Here is a 22,665-nt window from a genome sequence, read left to right as displayed (position 1 = left end):
ATCTTTAGTGTACTACTACTACTACTACTACTACTACTACTACTACTACTACTACTACTACTACTACTACTACTACTACTACTACTACTACTACTAGGCCTACTACTACTTAATGTACTATTACTACTATACTACTTCATTTTTCGAGTTTCTTTCAGAATCAATATGACGTTAGGTTTCTAAGCTGCATTCTATGAACTGCCATGGCCCTTTAGGACACTAGCAGGGTTTAAGAATAAAATCAGTTCAATGTTGAACATTTAAAAAAAATAAAAAAAGTCACGCCCATTTAGGAGACTTGCATTGATCCCACTTTGTTGCATTGACGTGACACATAGAAAAATTGGTCTTAGTCACCATATTGAAAAACTGCTACCACTACTCCTGCTACTATTTCTAGTACTTCTACTACTACTACTACGTCCGAATCCCACCTACCACTCCCTATCTCCCTCCGTAGCAGAAGTGCCTACATTGTATTCCCCAACAGTACTATGAACTAGAAAGGTTTATGCCGTAGTACTCAATATTGCAAAAATGTCTAGATGACATAAGTTAAACATTTTAGGTGTTCTCAACAGGTTTTCAGGTACCAATAAATTAACTCAGGTTGGCATTGTATTTTTAAGTACAACTGACATCATAACACAATGTCTTTAAGTTTGTAAATTGGAACTCTATCTGGAATATGAGTGGTTAGATGTCATGACAACAGCTGAGACGACCATGGAGTAGTGGTTAAACAGCTGGTCCTGTAAGAATTGTGTTCACAGGTGGAAGATAGACACAGAGGCAGAGATTTGTCAATCATGTTCAGAGTTTACTGAGGATACTCAGGTCATTACAACAATACAGCTTAATCAGTCATATCATCGGAGAAAGGTGTATTTCTGCCCTCCAAGTGTCTGTAAGGTAGTTTTATTGAACTTGTCTTGTCAGTTTTGATTGGCTGTCCTGATCGGGTGATCCTGACAGAATCTACTGAGTACCTTCAGAGATTTTCATGATACATTTGTAACATACCTTTACAATGGCTTAGTGTGTCTGAACGTACTCTGCAGCCCCTGTGTTCTGTTTGTATCAAAAGAGGAATGTTCTTAGGTCTCCCGATAAGGACACACAAGCTAATGATCTTGCTAGTATATATTCTATATTCCTACATCTCCCCCTGTTTAACCCGTGAAGCGGGTTAATTAATGCTAGCAAAGCACAGCCAATGAGCAGGGCACCATGGACCGTGATCCCCATCAGTGGCCAGCCCCCCTCCGGACCACAATGCCAGTCAGCTCGGAGGCAAAAACGCCACAGGCAAGGGTCACCCAGATAACAATCCATCGCACCCACAAACCTACATCAGTTTGGAAGACTATGTGTACGTAATTAACCAGTCCATATCGATCATCAGTGTGTCTGTGTATGCAGAGAGATAGACAGACAGAGATGGAGAGACAGTAGGCCAGAGAGTGAGAGAGAGAGAGAGAGCGGGAGAGAGTGAAATTGTAATCTAAATGAAAAATAAAAACACAGCAAAGCAGCCATGAGCCTGTCCATTTCTACAACCTACAAACTTTGCTCGATTGGTCACATGTCATTGGTTACAAATCCTCAAACAAAAATTAAATATGCTTCTTTTTCTTTTTCAGTCAGTCCACACAAAAAGTCTTGTATGTGTATGTGTGTGTCATCCAGATTCTGGCTTGCGCTGGTGGCCTTGGTGTCAATGTAGCATTTTCTTCAATGGGCCAGATCCCAGTCCATCACTGCCCGTTGAGAGAAAGGTGTGTGTGTGAATGTGTGTGTGTGTGTGTGTGTGTGTGTGTGTGTGTGTGTGTGTGTGTGTGTGTGTGTGTGTGTGTGTGTGTGTGTGTGTGTGTGTGTGTGTGTGTGTGTGCGTACGCGTGTATGCTCAAGGGCCATGGGAGTATGTGTGCCAAGGGCTGTGTGTGTGTGTGTCTGTGTGTGCGAGGGCCATTGGGAGTGTGTGTGCTAAGGACTGTGTGCGTGTATTTGTGTGTGTATTATGAAGAACTTGTGAATCAGAGTAGCCTATGCTAAAAACTAAAAAATGAAGACGAGGAAGAGGAACAGCAACAAAGACACATGGCAGAATATGGGCTGTGACACAGGCGCTAATTTTTTTGCCACATCTAAAGTTGCTTTTATGATGCATGAACAAATATGCAAAAATAATCTGAATCGTGTTGATGTGACAGTCAAAGATAATGTAGAACTACTTCTGCCGTTAATATACATTCACAGCAAGTGTAGGCGATATGACTGTAGGCCTAGTGACTTGCGCAATATTGGATCTGAATTATTTCTTTAAACCTTTTAGCCAAATTCCTCTTTCTCCCTTTTCTCCTCTTTCTCGCTGGTTCTTTATGCAGGTGCCAGGCAGTGCAGACGGGATGTGCCATGTCATGGATAGGCATGGACGCTGACAGCTTTCGCTGGGTGCAGGACAAAGTCATCTGAAAGGGCCCCCTATCCAATGAATATACAATGTAATGGGGACCCAATTCTGGGCCCCCTATCTCCCTGGGCCCGGGACAACTTACCCCTTTTGTGGAGAGGGGGTTAGATCATTTAGTGGCATGTGGCATGGTGAGTGGCATGCGGAAGTGGTATGCCCATTCATTGTATAGGCTATTAGAACCACAGACCTATATCAATAATTGAAGTTGCAAAACGACGTATCCACCATTTCTGACTTTTGCATTATATTACTGGAAATTACTTTTCAGAAGTCCTATCATCTATGCATGAATTCTTGCCATTCAACTATTTCGAGAACATACTTTTTTGCAATACAATGCAATGGAATGCCCAATTCAAAAATGTCAATTTCCCAAAAAATGCCAAAATGGATATACGTCATTTTGCAACAAAGCTCTTCAATTTATTATTAGTATTATATTAATTATTATTAATTATTATATTAATTAATCACAGTTGTCATGAATCTTGACATGCTCTACCAGTCTTTCACATTGTTCTTGGATGACTTTATTTCCCTCTTGTTTCAAAAAGTCAAGTTGCTGAGTTTTATTTCATGGCTTGCGACCCTTCCTTTTCCCCTCGATCACATTTTAGAAGTTTTCAATGGCACTCAGGCCTGGACATCAGGCTGGCCATGACAGGGTCTTGATCTGGTGGTCCGCCATCCTCACAATACTTGAGAAAGCTGTGTGGTTTGGAACATTGTCTTGCTGAAAAAAAGACAATCCTCAGAATTGGGGGACATTGTCAGAGAGGGAAGCGAGTTTCATTCCAAAATAACTTTGTATGTGGTTTCAGTAACGCTAGCCTCGCGAGCCATCCTACGTACTTCTGCCAAAGGATTGGCTCCACTACGGTAGTCTGGCCCTGCTTCTCTATGGAGTGCCTGGAGGAGCAGTAGAATTTTGATCGCAACGCCCCTCCGGAAAACAGCCAATAAGCGAATACGCCCCCCACGTGGGGGCGAAAGGGGGAGGATGCTTGTGACAATGATGTACACATCTGCGCCAGAGCCATTGGTCTGCGCTATGTTGTTGTTGAGTAACTGCCAGCGATTGGGTGAGAGGTGTCCAATAATTTCAAACCACAACTGAGTGCAAACTTCCTGCTTCCTACAATCGCTTCAGAGCAAACAAATGCCAGACCATAAATATGAAATGAAATGTTAGTATTATGGGATGGTCAGGACCAGGCTACAGTAACGCACCCTTCGTTAAGATGAAACTGGCCGATTTCAGCCTCTGGCCGCCTCTATGCTGGCAACTTTCGACCTTGAGGAGCAGAAACAGTTGCTGGGAGAGCTCCTGTTATAAACCAGAAGGTGTTGTATGTGTGTAAAAATCTGATTGTTGATTGTGAATGGACACGAGCATTACAATTCCTTTATTATTGCTAAGAGTTATAAAAAGCTTTGAATTTCATCAATCTTTCATCATTACAGGCCATGGACATTGCATCTGAATTTTAGCAGCGTTCACTTGAGTGCTGGGGAGTGCTGTGTCACAATGACAATGGGAGCTGGTTGGGCTTTCACTTCACATATATCTGGTGTATTAGCTGTGCCAACCAGCTCCTCCAACAGGCTGCAGTTCACTTATGCCATGCACCATCTGTCCACTACAGGGAATCGTGACAACACATATTGTACAGCATCATCGACAAGTCTCTTTATAATTATTGAATAAAGATATGGATTTGAAAGTGGAGTACATAAAAAATATGTTGGATAAATGTTATCTTTAGGTCTAGAGAATGGAAATAACTTGTTTGCCAAAAATGGGAAATTTAGATAATTTTTATTAAATGAAAATTACTGTTAAAGTACTACAAGTAATACACTACAACACTACAACAGATCATGTTACAATGAATGTTTATCAGTTGAGCATCTATGTTAAGATGAGAAACATATTTACTTAAATCGCTTCCTCCAAGACACAGTGAGCGATCCCCTGAGGGACCTGGAACTGGAGCCCAACAAAGCTCTCATTAGCCCAGGCCCCCCGACAGCAGAGTTCAACATGAAGGAGCCTAGCCTGAAGGAAGTTGAAGAGGTTGTCAAAGCGGCCTGCTCGGCATCTGCACCAGGCCCAAGCGGAATTCCTTATCTGGTCTAAAAGCACTGCCCAGAGCTTCGACGGCACCTGTGGAGGGGCCTGAAGGTGGTTTGGAGAAGAGGGAAAGTGGCCGACCAGTGGAGGTGTGCTGAGGGAGTTTGGATGCCCAAAGAGGAGAACTCAACAGACATCACTCAGTTTCGGACCATCTCACTACTGAGCGTTGAAGGGAAGGTGTTTTTCAGCATCATCTCACGAAGGCTGACCGAGTTTCTCCTCAAAAACAACTGCATTGATCCATCAGTACAGAAGGGAGAGATCTCCGGCGCACCTGGCTGTCTGGAACACACAGGAGTTGTCACACAACTGATCAGAGAGGCTCATGAGAACAGAGGCGACCTAGCTGTCTTGTGGTTGGACTTGGCAAACGCCTATGGGTCCATACCACATAAGCTGGTTGAGCTTGCGCTTCACGTCCACCATGTTCCCAGTCAAATCAAGGACCTCATTCTGGATTATTACAATAACTTCAGGATGAGGGTCACTTCTGGGTCTGAAACATCAGACTGGCACTGTATAGGGAAAGGGATAATTACAGGCTGCGTTGTACTCCGTTGTCCTCTTTTCCCTAGCCATGAACATGGTGGTCAAGTCAGCTGAGGTGGAGTGCAGAGGGCCCCTGACCAAGTCAGGCGTGCGACAACCCCCCATCAGAGCCTACATGGATGACCACACCATTACAGCAACATCAGTCCCAGGGTGCAGGTGGATTCTACAAGTTCCGTTTTTCCATCTCAGGAACTGTCATCCCAACCATCACGGAACAACCTGTCAAGAGTTTGGGGAAGCTCTTTGACTCCAGCCTGAAAGACTCAGCAGCCATTCAGAAGGCAAGCTTAAAACTTGGCACCTGGCTCACCAAGGTAGACAAATCTGGCCTGCCTGGTAGATTTAAAGCCTGGATCTACCAGCATTCAATCCTGCCCCGCATCCTGTGGCCTTTGCTGATTTATGCAGTCCCAATGACAGCAGTTGAGTCCCTAGAAAGGAAAATCAGCGGCTTTCTTCGTAGGTGGCTGGGACTTCTCCGCAGTCTCACCAGCGCTGCCCTGTATGGAACAAGCAACACTCTGCAGCTGCCCATCAGTGGCTTCAAAGAACAGTTAATGGTGGCACGCACCAGGGAAGCCCTACAGTACCGGGACTCAAAGGACAGTAAGGTTTCAGTAGCCAGCATTGAGGTGAGGACAGGAAGGAAGTGGAGGGCTGGGGAAGCAGTGGAGCTGGCAGAGTCCCGCCTAAGACAGAAGGCACTAGTGGGAACTGTGGCAGGCTTGGGTTACTTCCCAAAGACCCTAGTCAGTCAGACGCATGGGAAGGAAAGACGTCACCTGATCCAGGAAGAAGTTAGAGCAGGTGTGGAGGAGGAGCGAGTGAGGTTGGAGGTTGGAGTGGCAGTGGGTTTACGACAGCAAGGAGCATGGACGAGGTGGGAGAGCGCACTACAGCGCAGGATCACCTGGACCAACATTTTACAACCAGATTTCCAGCGGGTCCGCTTCTTAGTGCAAGCTGTCTACGATGTCCTACAAAGCCCTGCAAACCTCCACGTGTGGGGGAAAAGTGAGACACCCTCCTGCCCTTTGTGCTCTGGTAGAGGCTCTTTGGAACATCTCCTCAGCGGCTGCTCGAAGGCCCTGGCAGGTGGTCGCTACTGCTGGCGCCATGATCAGGTGCTCAAGGCAGTCGCTGAGAGCGTAGCCTCAGCCATCAGCTCCAGCAAAAACCATCACGCTCCGAAGAAGGCAATATCCTTTGTTAAAGCTGGAGTAATACCCAGAACACACCAACAGAGGGCAACTGGCCTCCTCCACACAACATCTGACTGGCAGCTGCAGGTCGACCTGGGCAAGCAGCTAAGGTTCCCCCAGCAAATTGCAACAACAACCCTCCGCCCAGATATGATCATGACCTCACAGTCCTCAAAACAGCTGATCATACTGGAGTTGACAGTACCCTGGGAGGAAAACATTGAGGAGGCCAACGAGAGGAAGAGGGCCAAGTACCGGGAACTGGTGGAGGAGTGCAGGGAGGGAGGCTGGAGGACATTCTACGAGCCCATAGAGCAGGGATGTCAAACTCAGGCCCGGGGGCCAAATTTGGCCCGCAGAGCCATTTTATTCGGCCCGCGAGATCATTTCAAATGTGTATTACAGTTAGCCCACACCATTAGTGTATAGTGAAACAAGACTTGAAGATGAAATTTGGTGTGTCACAGGATGTGCGGACACATTTGAACTACCATATATTACGGGAAGGAGTGTGTGTGAAATTTAACTATGATTATGAATTGCATGTATGCACAATTTTAGTACATTTTTGAAAATAGATGTTGAGCTTGACCTGCGACTTCGTTTCAGATTTTGATTTTGGCCCTCGGTCAATTTGAGTTTGACACCCCTGCCATAGAGGAAGGTTGCAGGGTTTTTTCTGGAAGGTCTCTATGCAAGGTCCTGAGTCGCCTGGGCATCACAGGAGCAGCCAAGAAGAGGGCCATCAAGTCCGCACGTGAAGCCGCTGAGAAGGCCACCCGGTGGCTTTGGATAAGGAGGGCAGATCCGTGGTCTGCTACTGGGACGCAAGTCGGGGCCTGATCACCCCCGGCTGGGTCGCCTGGGTGAGGGTGTATGATGTTGCGAGACCCGAAACACCCAATGATCTCCAGTATATACATCACTGAGTGCGTATACATGCAGTTCAGTATCCCGAATATGATCGGGATATTAAGTATCCCGAATTTGCGTTTGAGCATATAAACACGTCAGTATCCCGAATAAGCCCTTATTCGGGATACTGAGAAATCGGGATATGCTAGGTGGAGTATTCCGACAGAAGCCGGGATACGGCCGCATGTAAACATAGAACGCTGTCGTTGGTTTCCAGGCTACACGCATTTGAAGAGAATTCTACAACTGCCAAGAATGTTGACTGGGATATTACGTTCTGTGCTCATATAAACACCTTATCCCGAATATGATCATAACCGGGATATGCCTCATATTCGGGATACTGAACTGCATGTATACGCACTCACTGACGGTGCGTCCCAGTGCATCCATGAGGTGTTTTCTTGAATACTGCAATCAATGCCACAGATCAGGGGTTCCCAAACTTCACCGTGACAAGGTCCCACCAGTAGACTCCAGCCAAGGCCCCCTTACATGGGCCAGGCCACAATATTCACAAAATGTACAACTATTGTCTAGGCCTGTGAGGTATATATAAAACAATACCAATAATAGTAGTACTGGCAGGGATTCAATAGATTATTATAATGCTGTTCGGAATGTTCTTAAGATTATTTTATTTTATTTGTATTACATTAGTTATTAAGTTTATTCAATTACCTATTTTTTGTTTTGCTATTCTTTTCCTGCCAACCTGCCACACCCCCATCAGTTAGAAATTGTCAGTTGAAAATTGATTTTTTTGTATTGACATGGCATGGAAGACATTAAATTACTTACATTTTATTGAAGGCATTGTTTGTAGATATTGGAGATGGTATATCTACAGTACATACACCCAGTGCTTAATTTGTCAAGTGGGAGGTCCTGGAGCGCAGAGGATGGGTGGCTCCCCCAGGAGGGGGGATCTGTGATGTCTTTCCCTAAGGTTCCATCCAAGCTTCTGGAGCTCTCGTCTGAGGCTCCGGAGCTAGCTCCCCCTCAAATTAAGCACTGCATACACCCCCTAGCTGCACGAGCATTGCAAGCTGTCCTTGTGGAGCCTAATACATCTAATCCACACATACGGGCTAAGAGCATATTAACATTATGGCCTGGCCTTCTGGATTAGGACTACGACTGCACAGGACACTTAGAGCCAATGATGAGGAATCGAAAACTTGACAGATAATCACTGTACCAGACATATACATAACTAGCAACAGATTTTGATATTATCAATTAGGCCTAATCTACTGTTTAAATCAGCGTATTATTATCATCATCGGTAACACTTTACTTGACGCCGGCGTCATACGTATGACATAACAGTGACATAATAGTGTCACGAACGAGTCATAAACATAATGCCAATGTCATGAATGTTTTATAGCCATGAAAAGTTGACATTGTTGGGCCTGTCTTTGTCATAACCGAATTTCACTTAAAGACAAAGTCATACAATGTTTATGACATTGTCATAATGTTTATGACACATTCATGACTGCATTATGACAATGTTATGAAACCGTTATGTCATACGTATGATGCCGGCGTCAAGTAAAGTGTTACCTTATTATCATTACAGGAGTAGACTACTAACACCCGAAAATGCTAAAATGCACTTTGCCTTCTACATTAATTTCACATTCAGTTGACATTTTGTGTGCCTCATTGCAACTTAAGATAAATTGCAACTAGTCGTCCACCATTAATAAGGTCAGATAGTTTGAAGGCATACTGAGTTTTCTTATGGCTTTTGAGCCTTTATTTATGATAGGATAGTGAGAGAGGGACAGGAAACAAGTGGGGTGAGAGAGATGTGGAGTGCTTTGCAATATGCGACCTTGCCTCCTCCACTTGCTTCTCGTCATGATGACATCACTGACAACAGCATTATATTTCAATATCTTGCAAAAGCTCAATTGTAGAGTCTTTTTCTCATTTGCAATTAGGATGGTGAATGAAAAACAGTCCCTCAAAAGTTGTTGTGGCTAGGCTGACAGCTGGGAAACTTTATCGTTTTCTCCACGGAGGAGGGGCCAGGAGGCGGGACGAGGAGACAAGCGCAAGTGGAGGGGGCAAGGTCGCACATTAAAACGCACTCATGGAAGGATTGGAAAATGACCCGGGCAGTAATCGAACCTGGGTAGTAACCCAGTACCCTACCATTAGGCCACAGTAGGGAACAACAGGCCTTTTTGAATATGGGCAAATATTTTCAATCTGTTTGGATTCACTGACTTTGCAGACTTTGGCCTTATCAAACAGACCATTCCAGTTATAATATCCTTTCCCTTTTGTGAAATGTAAGAATTTAATTCTATTTCCATTGTCAAAAAAAACCCCTGCATCATATAACAGAACATACAGAACATACACTATAGGAGTTATTCTCAAGGCTTTAAGCATTTTATTTACTTTGTACACAGGGTGAAGAAAAACATACAACACACTGGCCACAAAGCGTCTGCTTCTGCAGGAGCATGATTGAGGAGTAAGTAACTTTAGTACCTTCATCCGCACAAAACCAAAAAACACCTCAACCATCAAATGGCAGGCTCAGACAGGCTTCGACACCTGAACAATCCCTTCAACAAGCATCTCAGATCACACTCTCTCCACTCTCGCTCCAAAGGTAGCATACTCTATTGTTTACACCATCCCACAACTTCCAAGTGGCAGTAACAGCTCTTCCATACAAAAAACAGTTGTAGTGCACATCAATGCAACCTTCATTGTGAATTATGTTATATAATTGATAATAATGATAATCCTTTATTATCAACTGATTTTGAATTATTACAGTGCATGCATGTTGGTTGAATTTCTCAGTATGGGTGGGCAAGACACACACTACACTGTGCAAATACTACTACAGTCTACCATGGCAGCATCAAGTTATAATAAATACAGTTAAGATACTTACACCTAAGAGTACAAAAGTGGTTTTCGCTTCAGAGTTACAGGTATAAATATGCATTGGTAAACAGCAGAGGGTTGAACTACTTTGTACACATCACATCACGTCTACTAAGCTGTTGAGTGTTACGCACCTGTGAAAATGAAACAACACCAAACTTTGGCAGTTTGAATCCTATCGATCCAGAATCACTGTCTCAGCACAGGTGTGGGTCAGGTCAAAGAGTCTGTGTGATTGACTTAACCATCACGTCCTACACATCTACCCACTCTGCCTTCTCCCCCACTTAGGGGGAGATCCAGCATCCCTAAGGGGTGGATGCAGAACAGTGGCACGGGCTCGGGTACAGGGTGGTATCTGTTCAATCCCTCGAGGTGCCAAAAGCAGGGTACCTAAGGCAGTTGTTCCTACTCAACTCAGCTCAACTCAACTTAACGTTTCAGCTACAGGACTGACTGAGGTGGGACAGCAGCAGCTCACTGGCTGAGGTCACGTCACCATCAGCAGGGACGGTGACATAGGTGGTGGTGGTGGCACGAGGTGTCCTCTGAAATCAGTCATTGCCAAACAGGTGAGGCTGCCACCGGTGTCTCATGTCTGGAGGATCCACCATGTCTGGAGGATCCGGGCGAGGCATTGCCCACGGCCCTTCCCCTGTGCTGCGTGTAGCCTGAAGGAGGATCATGTCCATCAGAGGTCTCCCCAGTGCAGCAGCAGCCATGGGCGAACGGTAGAGACCGGAGGGGTCAAGGTGAGACATATCAAAAAGGAAGAGAGGTCAGCATGAAGAGAGAGAGAGAGAGAGAGAGAGAGAGAAAGAGAGAGAGAGAGAGAGGAGGGATGTGGATGAGTGACGTCCTTCCTCCAGCAGATGGTGTCAGGGAGTCGGCTCTCAGTTAGGTGCCTTCCTCTTTGGCCTCCTCTGATTTCGCAGGGGACGAGGAGGAATCCTGACCTTGCTCTCCTTCCTCATCATTACCTGGGGGAGGGGTTGAAAGAGAGAGAGAGAGAATGAGCAGGAGCATGATAGAGAAAAGTAGAGACAAAGAAAAGTTTGATAAGAATGTTCATTCCCAACGTTTTCATGCAGCAAAAATATTAAAAATACATTTACCAAAATGGTAAAAACAAAGTCTCAATCTGTTACTTAGGACTCACTGCCTCATCATGGCAGTGGTGTAGGGATGTAGTTGTTTTTTTTCTTCTTCAAACAGCAGGTTGTTTTGCCAGTGTTGCCATCTTCACTAAAAGGCAACACCACTACAAGACACAATGTATAACAATGCCAAAAAAAAACAAAGCTCCACTTACCAGCTTTACTGATGTTGACCTCGGCTAGGGCCTCGGACAACTCGGTTCCCTCAAGGTCGCCTGGGGATCCCAAGATTCCGTGAATGGCATTCCTCCTTCCTGCCCTCCCTGAGGCTCTGAAGTCTTCATAGGATGTCGCTGACTCCACATCAGTCATAGCTGAGGCATTTCAGCAGGATCATCTAAAAGGCAGCCGCCATGACGCCCAAGTAAGAAAACAACAACAACACTAACAACAACAAAATACAGCAACGATTCAGTAGATAAACAGACGTACATTGTCCAACTGAGGAATAATGAAACCCTAGGCCATAATAAGAACATTATTGTTGTTGTTGTTGTTATTAGCATTATTATAGAGAGGAAACATTTGATAATTTCACAAGATGACTGAGTGAGGCCCCTGTTGAACATGAGGTCTGGGTTCTCCTCCAGAGACAAACAGTAACCTTTCATAACCAAAAGGGGGTGCTGTTTTTGTTTTGGTTGACAAAAATATGGCTGCCACTGCAGGTGCCACTGTCAACAATACATTGTACTGTTACATCACAAATCACCACACACCTTTACTTCCAAAAAATGCACTTTCATAGTTTGAGTAATATTGGTAAACATGCAAAAGAAAAAAAAACAATAGTGAAACCTTTTAACACTGCTCTAACTTGAATTAAGCTGTAAAGGACAACTACAACACATCGAAAATGTAGCCTTGGACTCCTGCGTTATGGTGAAAGATTATCTACCGTTTTCATTTCAGCCTGCAGCAAGGATACCGAATAACCCTGATGATATAGATCTAGGCCGAAAGGAACAGGTTGAGGCATTTGAGTCATGACAAGAAATGCGGTAAGCATCAGGCATCTGTCTGGCTTGTCATTTATCAGGGCTATGGTAATATGAGGTGTTGAGAGGTAAGCAATGGAATTTAGACAAGCATCAGGTGGAGACTGCCTGTGTCGCAGTCTTTGTGGGCAATACAAATAGTGGTATGTAGCCTAGAAAGGTATCAGTGCGTGTTTGTCCACAGGGCTCCACAGGTTATTATGCACTGTCATTGCACACCCCGAGCACATGTTGAGCACATGTTGAGCACACATGTCGAGTGCTGTATTTCCTGGGAACTGGAATTGAATTCAATTGAATTGTTCTCTCAGGAATGTTTCATTTCATTCTTCATTTCAACCCTATTTATTAGCCTATTATAATGGGCCTACGTTGTCACATACTGTATAATTTACTAGTGTGCCATGTTGTATGTTATGTGTCAGTAATAATCATTACTATAGCTTGCTGTTGTGAACTCCCTCTGACCTAAGGTAGTGGGAGATCTGTAGTAGGCTACATCTCTCAACAGGAACTAGTCAGAGCAAAAGAGCCAGTGAGATAGGCTAAGCTCAGCGAAAATGCAGAACAGCCATGCTATATTTAGTCTTATCATGTCCGCTCAATCGTTCTCAGCTGTTGCCTTCAAATCCGTGTCACTTGGCATAGGGGTAAACATTTGTAAGGAAGTCATGCACCACCACGACCACGAAAACAGAGTCTACTGTAACTCGGTCATATGTTTTGATGGAAAGAAAACACATATTGTAGGCCTAAACAGGCTCTGTATCTTTCAAGATAATTCTCTATTGTCTATACCAACTTGATGGTGAAGAGCATGGCTGAAGTACAGCCTACCGGATGAGTGGTATAAGCAGATGGCAGGGAATGAGTGACAATGCTGTCATAGGGTCTTATGCTGAGCTTGCGCTGAATAATTTATAGATCAGCTTACATTATTTAGCATGCAGCTAATATGGGAAACAGAGTCACGTGACTAGGGAAAAGGATACTATTTAGGGATGCATAGTCACATTATAATGTAGGTCTAAAGGTTGCAACAAAACCAGGCCTCTACAAAAACAATGACATGTGTTACTCCTGCTGTTACCAATATTATTTTCTAGTCTAATATCATTCAGGGTTTCTGTCAGTAGCCTATGTATAATGGGCCAGCAGAGACAGTGGCCGAAGGCAAAGAGTCCTGGCTAACATAATTCCTGGTGGACTCTCTCTCTCTCTCTCTCTCTCTCTCTCTCTCTCTCTCTCTCTCTCTCTCTCTCTCTCTCTCTCTCTCTCTCTCTCTCCAGACGCCTGTCCAGAAAATCAATATGGACAGTCGGTGTCTGGACTCTGGAGGCCATGGGACCAGGGGGAGGAAGAGTGACAACAGCTGTATGAAAACAGTCTCTGTAGGCCTATGCCCGATTCAGCTGCCCCAAGGCCCTTACAACATGAACAAGTATCCTATCAACCACCAACCACACAGTCGTATAGCATGACATCTGGACGCACAAGTGGTCTTCATTTGTGCCGTTTTGCTTGTTTGTCTCATTTAATACAAATGGTGGGTATGAGGCGTGTCTTTTCATAGAAATAAGGGACCAGTATGTGGGCTAACTTACAGTAGGCATACATGTTAAAAAAGCTCAAGCTCAACAACAAGCTCACTGGAGTCCGCAATCCGTGGACGTGTGGAGCAAACAAAGTGTCTGCTTTCAAATTCTGACTTGGGTCGAAACAGAGGCCTGCTGTTAGTGAACACAACGTAAAACAACACATTCAGACAGCATTTAGCCTACCTTAACTTTGTGTAGCCTATGTTGACTATAATAAACGAGATTTGGGATCGGATCATAGCGAAGGGGCCTACCAACAATATAATAATAACTGTCACAATATTGCACGCGCCACAATAGCCTCGCTCAAAATATGAGGTTGTAGAATTTGTTTGCAGGGTCTGCTGTCTATGTTCCAACAAATCATAGCCTATAGCAGCTCACCAGTCTCCCCGAGATTCAATATCTGTAACAGCCTGTTTACGGTTCGAGACAACCTGACACTTATCGCCGCTTGTTCCAGCGTAGTAAAATTGTCATTTGTCCGTTACGCACGCCTGTCACTTGACTCGTCTCAGGGGCTGTTTCAAGTAGCCTAGAGCCCAGCAGTAATGGTATGATATGCTGCTTTCAGTATGCACAGCACGCCACCAGAAGCGGTGTGACAGCGAGGTTAGTGTGTTCCGCAACAAAGAAAGAAATCGTAGCATGACCAGGAATTTGGGTTGATGTCGGCGTTGACGAAATTCCTTTGTTCAGCGTGTTTGGGTACTAGCCCAGTCGGTGGTTGAACAGCAAAGGAGAACTGTCATGCAGGGAATTCGAAACGTGGAGGCAACACGCAAATAAATCCGGACAAATCTTACCTGTTTTACGTTTTGCGATGTCCGAGGGTATGCATGCAAATCGATATCAATCACTTGTCGCGTTCACTTAGACTTCGGAGATGTGACGGGACGCTTTTGGTGCTGCACACGCATGACGTTACAGCAGCCTACTACTGGCTGTCAACAGAGGGACATGCGTTATTGGTAGCCCCATCGCGCAAAGATGTCTGTCCACTGTGTGCAGTGTCTGTTCATATTATGTAGAAGTAGACAAATGTTTTTTTCGATGGTGTATTTAATGAGGGAGCCGGTTCTAAATAAGACACTAGGTCAAGCACAAGGAGTTTTTTTTTCTTACAGCAGAGTAGAGCAGACGTTTCAGGTTTCTGCCATCATCAGTGTTCTGTGTTCTGGTGCATTTCAACAGAGAGAGAGAGAGAGAGAGAGAGAGAGAGAGAGAGAGAGAGAGAGTTGACCAATCACATTGACCCAGTCATGCCATTCCAACCCAAAATACTAGTTATAGACCATTTTGTTGTCATTGAGCCAAGGCCTACTGCTGGTGGCCCTCGAAGGATTCCAAATGCTGACCAATGTCACCAAAGTCACCTTAGCCAGGTCCGGATTTTCAGAATTCTGTAACCCTGTAGGCATTTTTGGGGAAAAGTCGGCATATACAGCATTTTTGGAACATTCAAAGGCATCTAAAGACAAATCCATCGTATGCCGAAAAAATTAGGCCCCCAGTTTTTAGTAATTCTTTGTTAAAAATGTATGTATTTTTCATAGGGTAGACAAATAATGGTAGATAGGCTAAAATTTTAAACTTTAACATATCACCATAAAACTTTAATATTTTCTTATTTGCATCAACACTTTTTGTATTACAAGTTGTCTCAAATGTATTTTTTACCATATGCAAATGAGGTCTTCTCTTTGGGAATATGCAAATTAGGCACATATTATTTTATTTATGATAATTAGCATATACTGTATTTGCATAAATGTGGATATCCCGGACACTGTTTTTTGCCTTTGAAGTCTTTATAGCTTCATCATTGCATGATATCAGACATCTGAAAAAGCTGAAAGTTATACTGCAGACTATGTATTTGCTAAATCAACACCAAAATTGGCAGCAATTGGATGAAGGCAACCCTCAAAAGTCCATTTTGAAATAATGTATGATGCAAATTACCACTGAAATGCATGGAAGTGTTACTGAATATGGCTGGTATCAAAACTCGATTGCTTGATTTACCCTCTCTTGTCAATTGCCATTCATTATATTCCATATACTGTGTGTCTCTAAACATTGTAATTCAAGAAAAATATACACATAACTTAATTTCCACCGAACCTGATATTGAAAAAGAGGAAACTGGTGTTCATGTACTATCACATTTAGATTATGCCCAACCAGCAGGCCCGTCACTAGGTTTGAGAGACAGGGGGGGCTTAGCCCCAGAGGAAGAAAATGTGCGCGCATAGCGTGTGCCAAACATTTTTCAGCTCACCTGTTAAGGTTTTGTCTATGAATTCATTATTTTAAGAGCACAGAAATCCTGCTCACTGTCCATTCCACCAACAAACTTTAATACATTGTTTCGGTCATCCGACCTTCTTCATGTTGTATTAAAGTTTGTTGGTGGAATGGGCAGTGTGCAGGATTTCTTTACACTTGAATGACAACCCCACTGGGATAATATCCTACGCACCTGCCCACCTACAGAGGTGTGCAAAAGCATCTTCTTGAACTTTTATTTCAAGAGCACCATACCGATTTTTAAACACTAGTTACAGTGATTTTTTAAATTCACATTTTAATGAACATTCCTTATATGTAAGCTAAACAAAACATTTCAAAATGTTTCAAATGATGAATATTATGTAGCCTACAGAATTAAAATGATTAGATAAAAATGCAGAGAATGCCATAATTTCTAGGAACTTTAAGGAGTTACTAACTGTGCGTCTCCAGGAGAAGCAGTGGTCAGGAAGCGATTTATTCGAACAGGTTCCTTACTTCGAAAACATCCCCGGCAGATATTAGGTCATTTTTACTCCATTAGTAGCTATTTTAATCAGTTCATGTGTGTTTTCAAACTATAATATTTTAAAAAATATTAAAGCTCAACTATAATTTCAAGACAATGTCAAATGGATTTATTACACGGTATTGTGAGTGAAAATTGGTACTTTGGGTCGGAAGATTTCATACGTGTAAGTAATAACACTTTTCTCGAGGTGTTAGTCACAAAGCACAATCCTCAACCTGTTTCCCCCTCCGCATAACATATTGCTGTGCACCCTGCTTTTATTGCTGTGCAGTAGGATATAAGTGGCATTAAACAATAAATAAGCAAACAGGAATTTGTATTCAGATTAACTTCTTCTTAGCCTTCTTGGTGGTTCGTATTCAGTGCTTTACTGAATTTGTTTTTGGAAAAATGTAAAAAAATAAAAAAATAAAAAATGTTTTTTTGCAAAATCGTTGGAGGGGGGGCTAATACTAATGTAGGGGGGGCTAAAGCCCCCCTAAAATAGGCCTTACAACGGCCCTGCCAACCAGCATAGAGTTATTCGTTTATGTCATCAGTACCTACATACTAATTTCTTTAAGGGCTGTCGGGCTGCTTAAGAATGCACCCCCACACCACACCACACCACACCACCACATTTCCCATGAATAAATAAACAGCTCCCCAACCCCAATAGATATGGGGCCCCAATAAATTGCCCAGTGTAAAAATTAGGGAGTAATGGGTTTTCTCATTAATCATTTGAATTCAATGGTACAGCATTATGGCCTGAGGCTACAGGTTGTTGGCCAGTCTTTTGGTCCATGTCTGTAAAGACCTGTACATAGAATCTGTGGGCAGCAGTTGGAACAGCTAATAGGCTACAGGCTACAGGTAACATGATGGTTGAAGTCACGAAGGATGTTCTCCACTTTAGGTGGAAGGATGTTCTCCACTTTAGGTAGAGAGTGCATGGTGTAGATGGTACAGATCTCTGGGAGAGGCGTTCCCTTGATTATCCCTGCAGTGCCTGGAGACTGGAGTGACTGCTGGTCTGCTTCACGGGCGTAGGCAGAAATAATAAAACAGGTGGGCCCAGAAAAAAATGGACGGGCCCAACCCCAAACCGTAGATATTACAATACCGCGTTTGAGTGTATGTCTGGTTTGAAAGCAAATCACTTGTAAGTGAAAAGCAACTGGAAAGGTGAGAATTCAGACGCGACACGTCAGACACAAGTACCCCCATGCGCGCGCTATGGTATTGGTAATCAAGAAGCCTGTAGGAAAACATACTATGCCAAGCATGCTTCGCCAAGATTTTTTTGATTAAAACGCTCTTAAATTGTGAATTTTGAGCATGCTGTAGCGACCAAGGACACTGCAAATAAACTACCAACCAGCTCTTTCATCCGGGATGTTGTCATGCACATTGGCGTGTATAAGTCTCGACCGCGCACCTGGAAATATCTACGGTTATGGCGCATCATTTTATGATATTGTGTCGCCAATTGAAAAGAAAAATACCACACTTCACTCTCACTTAAATTACTTTTAGCAACACGGCAATGCGCACTGCGATTCTCCACTCAGGAAGTGCTCATGACAGCACAAACTTAATTCTGTTACAGGTAGATGTATTAACCACAACAACCATGTAGCCACGGTTTCATTAACGGAGACAAACTGAAACCAATGGAAACCGCGTTTGCCAGCCCTATTCTCGACAAACCAAAACGTATGCATTTGATGGATACACACGAGGTGCCTTCCTCAGCTACCTTAGCAGGTAGCTGTAGCCTTGAGCCAGGAGCAGATGTCGTCAGGTGGTGTCCAACCATCACGGGGTGTTTCGGCCCTGAACCACAACACCCTAGGTTGGTGGGCCGACAGTGAGTGGCCAGCTCACTGCCCATCTGCCCCTGGCTTCCAGCTTTCCTCCTCTCTCTTACTCCAAATCCAGCATGAGGCACGTTCCGCCTCCTCCCCCATCCGACGAGCTGCCTGCTTCTTACTGTGCTCATCCATGCCTATGGCAGACAGGAAACTCCACGCAGACCTTGCTGGAAAGCCCCTGCACCCTATCTCCACGGGGAAGACCCATGCCTGCCAGCCTCTGTCTCGGCAGTCTTGGGCCAGCTGTTGGTATTTTGCAGCCTTCCTTTCATGGGCCTCCTCGCACCCCTCCTCCCATGGTACTGTCAATTCAACCAGGATTATCTTCTGGTCCTTGGATGACCACAGCACTATGTCCGGGAGGAGGGAAGTTTGCACCACCTCAGGGAACTGCAGCCTCCTCCCCACATCCACCCTCATCTCCCAGGAGCTCGCTGCCTGGAGAATGCTGGTTCTTTTCCTTTTGGTGGTCTGTGAAGGTCCAGTTCCCTCCTTGACGAAGGTGATGGCTCTCCGTGCGGTTGTGTTGGCTGGTCTCTTCTTGACCCTCTCCCGCTCTATGGTGTCGGCCAGTGAGAGGAGCACTTTGTCGTGGCGCCATCTATACCGCCCCTGGGTTAAGGATGTTTTGCACCCAGACAGTATATGGGCCAAGGTCCCCCTCTTGCCGCACAGCTTACAAAGCGGATCCTCTCTTAGACTCCATGTGTGCAGATGTACTGGGGAGGGGAGGGTGTCGTAAACATACCGTAAGAGGAAGGAGATGTGATAGGGCTCCAGGCGCCACAGCTCCCTCCATGGGACTTTGCGCCTGGGCAAGTCCCATTTTGTCCAGGCCCCCTGGGAACCTTGCTGCACTGCTCTTGCTACTCGCTTCTCCTCCTCTCTGCTCCTCACTTCCGTTTGCACTGTGCCTCTCCTGGTTCTTGTGCTTGCACCTCCCCAGGTTTGGAATTGTGCAGAGCCAAGGCCTTGTCGGTGGATGCACTGGTTGCCCACTATGTCCCGCAACTTCAAGGAGCTGACTGCCTGATCCACCGCTACGTTGGCAGCCCACTTGCGTCCAGACCTGGTTGTCATGCCAGCTTGACTGATGAGGTCATCGTTGGAGTCCCTCAGACTTAGGACAACTCTGCATTTCGCCACCTTGTACTCCTCAACTACTGACGACAGGGGGAGTTGCAGTTGACCAGACCTGATGTAAAGGCCCACTGATGAGAAGCTTGGGGGAATGCCCAGCCACCTCCGCAGGTGCTTGTTGGCTCTCCTCTCAATGAGCTCAATGGTGGTCATGGGAAACTCGTAGACTGTGAGTAGCCAAAGGAGCCTAGGCTAGAGGCCGTGTTGGTACAGCCAGGTCATAAACTTGCCCGGGAGTAAAGATTTCTCAATCTTCTTCAGCCACTCTACAGTCTGCTTCACCGCCTCAGCTACGTTGGCACCATCCGTTAGGGACGCATTAAACCACTTTCCCAGGCATTTTACCGGGTTACCCTCGATTGGTGGGATGACCTCACCCTGGACCTGGAGACTAAACTTGCCGGTGACTCTACCCTTCTTGATGACCATGCTCCTGGACTTCCTGGCCTTGAACAGCATCCCTGCCCAGGAGGCAACGCTGCCCAATGTATCCAGCACCCATCTTGCTTGGACGTGCGTCACAGTGGTCACTGTGATGTCGTCCGTAAATGCACGCAGTACTGGCTGCACAACACCGGATTCCAATTTAGGGCCCCGGGTTATGCCTTCCGCAGCAGTTAGTAGTATGTTCATGCCCATAATGAACAAGATGGGGGAGATGGTGCACCCTGTTGGAATCCCCTTTTGGAGGTCCAGCCAGTTGGTGGTAAAGAGTGCCGATGTAAATCTGAGTCGAAACCCTGCAAGGTAGTTGGTAATTAAGTCTCGGATTGCCACAGGGATGTAATAATGGTCAAGTCCTTCCTGGATGAGATCATGTGGAATTGACCCATACGCATTGGCTAGGTCTAGCCAGACGACTGTTAGGTCGCTTTTTTTTTTCGTTTCGCCTCTTGGATCAGTTGGGTAATCATCGAGGTGTGTTCCAGACAGCCCGAAAAGCCTGGGATTCCACCTTTTTGAATGGAAGGGTTGATATAGTGGTTCTGCATCATGTAGGTGGTGATTCTTCGTGCCAGAACAGAGAAAAAGATCTTACACTCTACGTTCAGAAGAGAGATTGTCCTGAACTGGGAGATTGTGGATGACCCCTCCTCTTTCGGCACAAAGCATCCCTCAGCCAACTTCCAGCTTGGTGGAATTGTCCCCTTGGCCCAGATCTTCCTCATGGTTTTCCATAGCCTCTTGAGAAGCTTGGAACATTTGTTGTATACCTTGTATGGTATACCACTTGGGCCAGGGGCAGCTGATGATTTAGCCTTGTGGACGACGTCCCGAACTTCTTGCCAGGTGGGTTCCTTCCCATTCAGCTCAGTTGTCGGTTTCTCAGGCCTAGAGATATTGCGGTTGACCCCCAGACCCCGACTCCTGTTAGGGTTGCTGTGAGCTTCAGCAAGGAACTCTTCGACCTCCATTTTTGAGCTGGAGAGTGAGCCAGATTTTTGTTGGCCTAGAAGAGCCTTTGTGAAGCTGTATGGGTCCTTTACAAACTGAGATCTTCTCTTTTCTCTCTTCCGTCACTGCCTCCTGATGTTCTCTGCTCTTCTGACCCTGCACAGTTGTTCCCGGATCTTACTTGTAAGGTCTTTGATACCTTCCTTCTCAGTCGGTGAGCTCGTCTTGAACCGCTTGTTGAGGGCCTTTATCTCGCTCCTTAGGCGACGGATCTCCCTCTCCCTCCTGTTTGGCTGCTGCTGTAGTTGGCGCTGGCCTTTCTGCACCATAGTGCCAAACCGCTCCTTGGCGAGGTTGTACACTATGGTTGTCAGTGCATCAATCTTCCTATGAGCTGAGCCTGATGCAGTTGCTTCCAGGATGCCATCGAGGTTGTCGTCCAGCTGCATCCAAGTATTGCTGTCTGCCATCTTTGGCCATTTAATCCTCTCTCTCCTTGCTAATTGGATTGGGGTGGTTGGAGGGGGGTTCACATGAGTTGGTCCCTGATGCTGGGGCAGTTCAGTTGCGGAGAGATCTTCAGCACTGTGGGGTGCTTCCTGGCTGGAGTTCTCCAACGTCTGACCAGACTCTGGGTCTGTGCGCTGCTCCTGAGCTGCTGATGTTCTGCACTTGGACCTACTCTGGTGTTGCTTTAGTCCTCTGGTGCTTTTGCAGATCTTACCGCAATGGCACCTAACAGTGTATTCCACTCCAGTCAGTGTAGATTGCTTGAGCTTTCTCGTAGTCATGTTCCTTGTCCTGGCCGATACCGGGGTGTCCGTCCCGTTGAGTCTCTCTTCCGCCCACCCCTCTCGGGAGACTCTGGGGGTGTTGCGCATACCTTATTCAAATAAGGTATCCAAAGTTTAATGATGAATACATCTCAGCCAACTGCACAGCCGTAAGTGTCATGCACAGACTCAACATCGCAAGCAGCAACAGAACGCTTAGCAGCTAGGCTACTACTAGTCATATGAAAGTCCAACATGAAAACAGCTAGACTACTTCGGCGGCCAAAGATATGACATTGAAACAAGACATGGCGGCTCGGCTGCAAAATCAAATGGAACGGGCACCAACATGATGGGCTGTTACAATACAAAATTAACAGTTAGGCATATGCCCATACGAAAAAAGTAATGAATGGTCTTACTTTTGATGATTCCTTTATGCATGCTAACAGGAGGCGAGTTTTTGTTGTTGTTGTTGAACTCGCGTTCGCGTCATGATATTCCAAGCAGTCGGCCAGTTCTCTTATTTCAAGGAAGAGCACAGAGTGTGTTCAGTCTGAGTCAACATGTTCTGGTAGACGCTTGTTTCCGATTAATGGTAGAAAACAGCCATACATTAGGGCCATCATGTTCTATCAAGCTTAGCTCTGGCATGCCTATCGCCTTGGCATGCAATTGCTGTAGACTGAACTGGGGCGCGCTACTGAGGGTGAAGGC

General features: G+C 45.3%; 1 protein-coding gene and 1 long non-coding RNA gene across 4 annotated transcripts; both read right to left on the bottom strand.

The window, feature by feature from the left end:
• Positions 1-9,579: 9,579 nt before the first annotated feature.
• On the bottom strand, positions 9,580-14,917 carry LOC134455058 (uncharacterized). 3 transcript variants are annotated; one of them, XR_010036006.1, is made up of 3 exons: positions 14,342-14,739; positions 11,517-11,745; positions 9,580-11,184 (listed from the first exon to the last, which is right to left on the bottom strand). It is a non-coding gene; the product is annotated as an uncharacterized LOC134455058 (long non-coding RNA). The 3 variants fall into 3 exon arrangements; XR_010036005.1 differs by lacking the exon at positions 14,342-14,739 and adding an exon at positions 14,764-14,917 and having other exon boundaries at positions 9,581-11,184; XR_010036004.1 differs by lacking the exon at positions 14,342-14,739 and adding an exon at positions 14,764-14,913 and having other exon boundaries at positions 9,581-11,184; positions 11,517-11,698.
• Positions 14,918-18,464: 3,547 nt separating this feature from the next.
• On the bottom strand, positions 18,465-20,922 carry LOC134455057 (uncharacterized). The gene is made up of 2 exons (XM_063206113.1): positions 19,579-20,922; positions 18,465-19,488 (listed from the first exon to the last, which is right to left on the bottom strand). The coding sequence occupies exons 1-2, from the start codon at positions 19,931-19,933 to the stop codon at positions 18,650-18,652; spliced, it is 1,194 nt and encodes a 397-aa protein (XP_063062183.1). The 5' UTR covers positions 19,934-20,922; the 3' UTR covers positions 18,465-18,649.
• Between the last annotated feature and the right edge of the window lie 1,743 nt (positions 20,923-22,665).

Source organism: Engraulis encrasicolus, chromosome 9, assembly GCF_034702125.1.
Source record: "Engraulis encrasicolus isolate BLACKSEA-1 chromosome 9, IST_EnEncr_1.0, whole genome shotgun sequence".
In the NCBI taxonomy this organism is placed as follows: Eukaryota; Metazoa; Chordata; class Actinopteri; order Clupeiformes; family Engraulidae; genus Engraulis; species Engraulis encrasicolus.
This window is presented reverse-complemented; position numbering and strand designations above follow the sequence as displayed.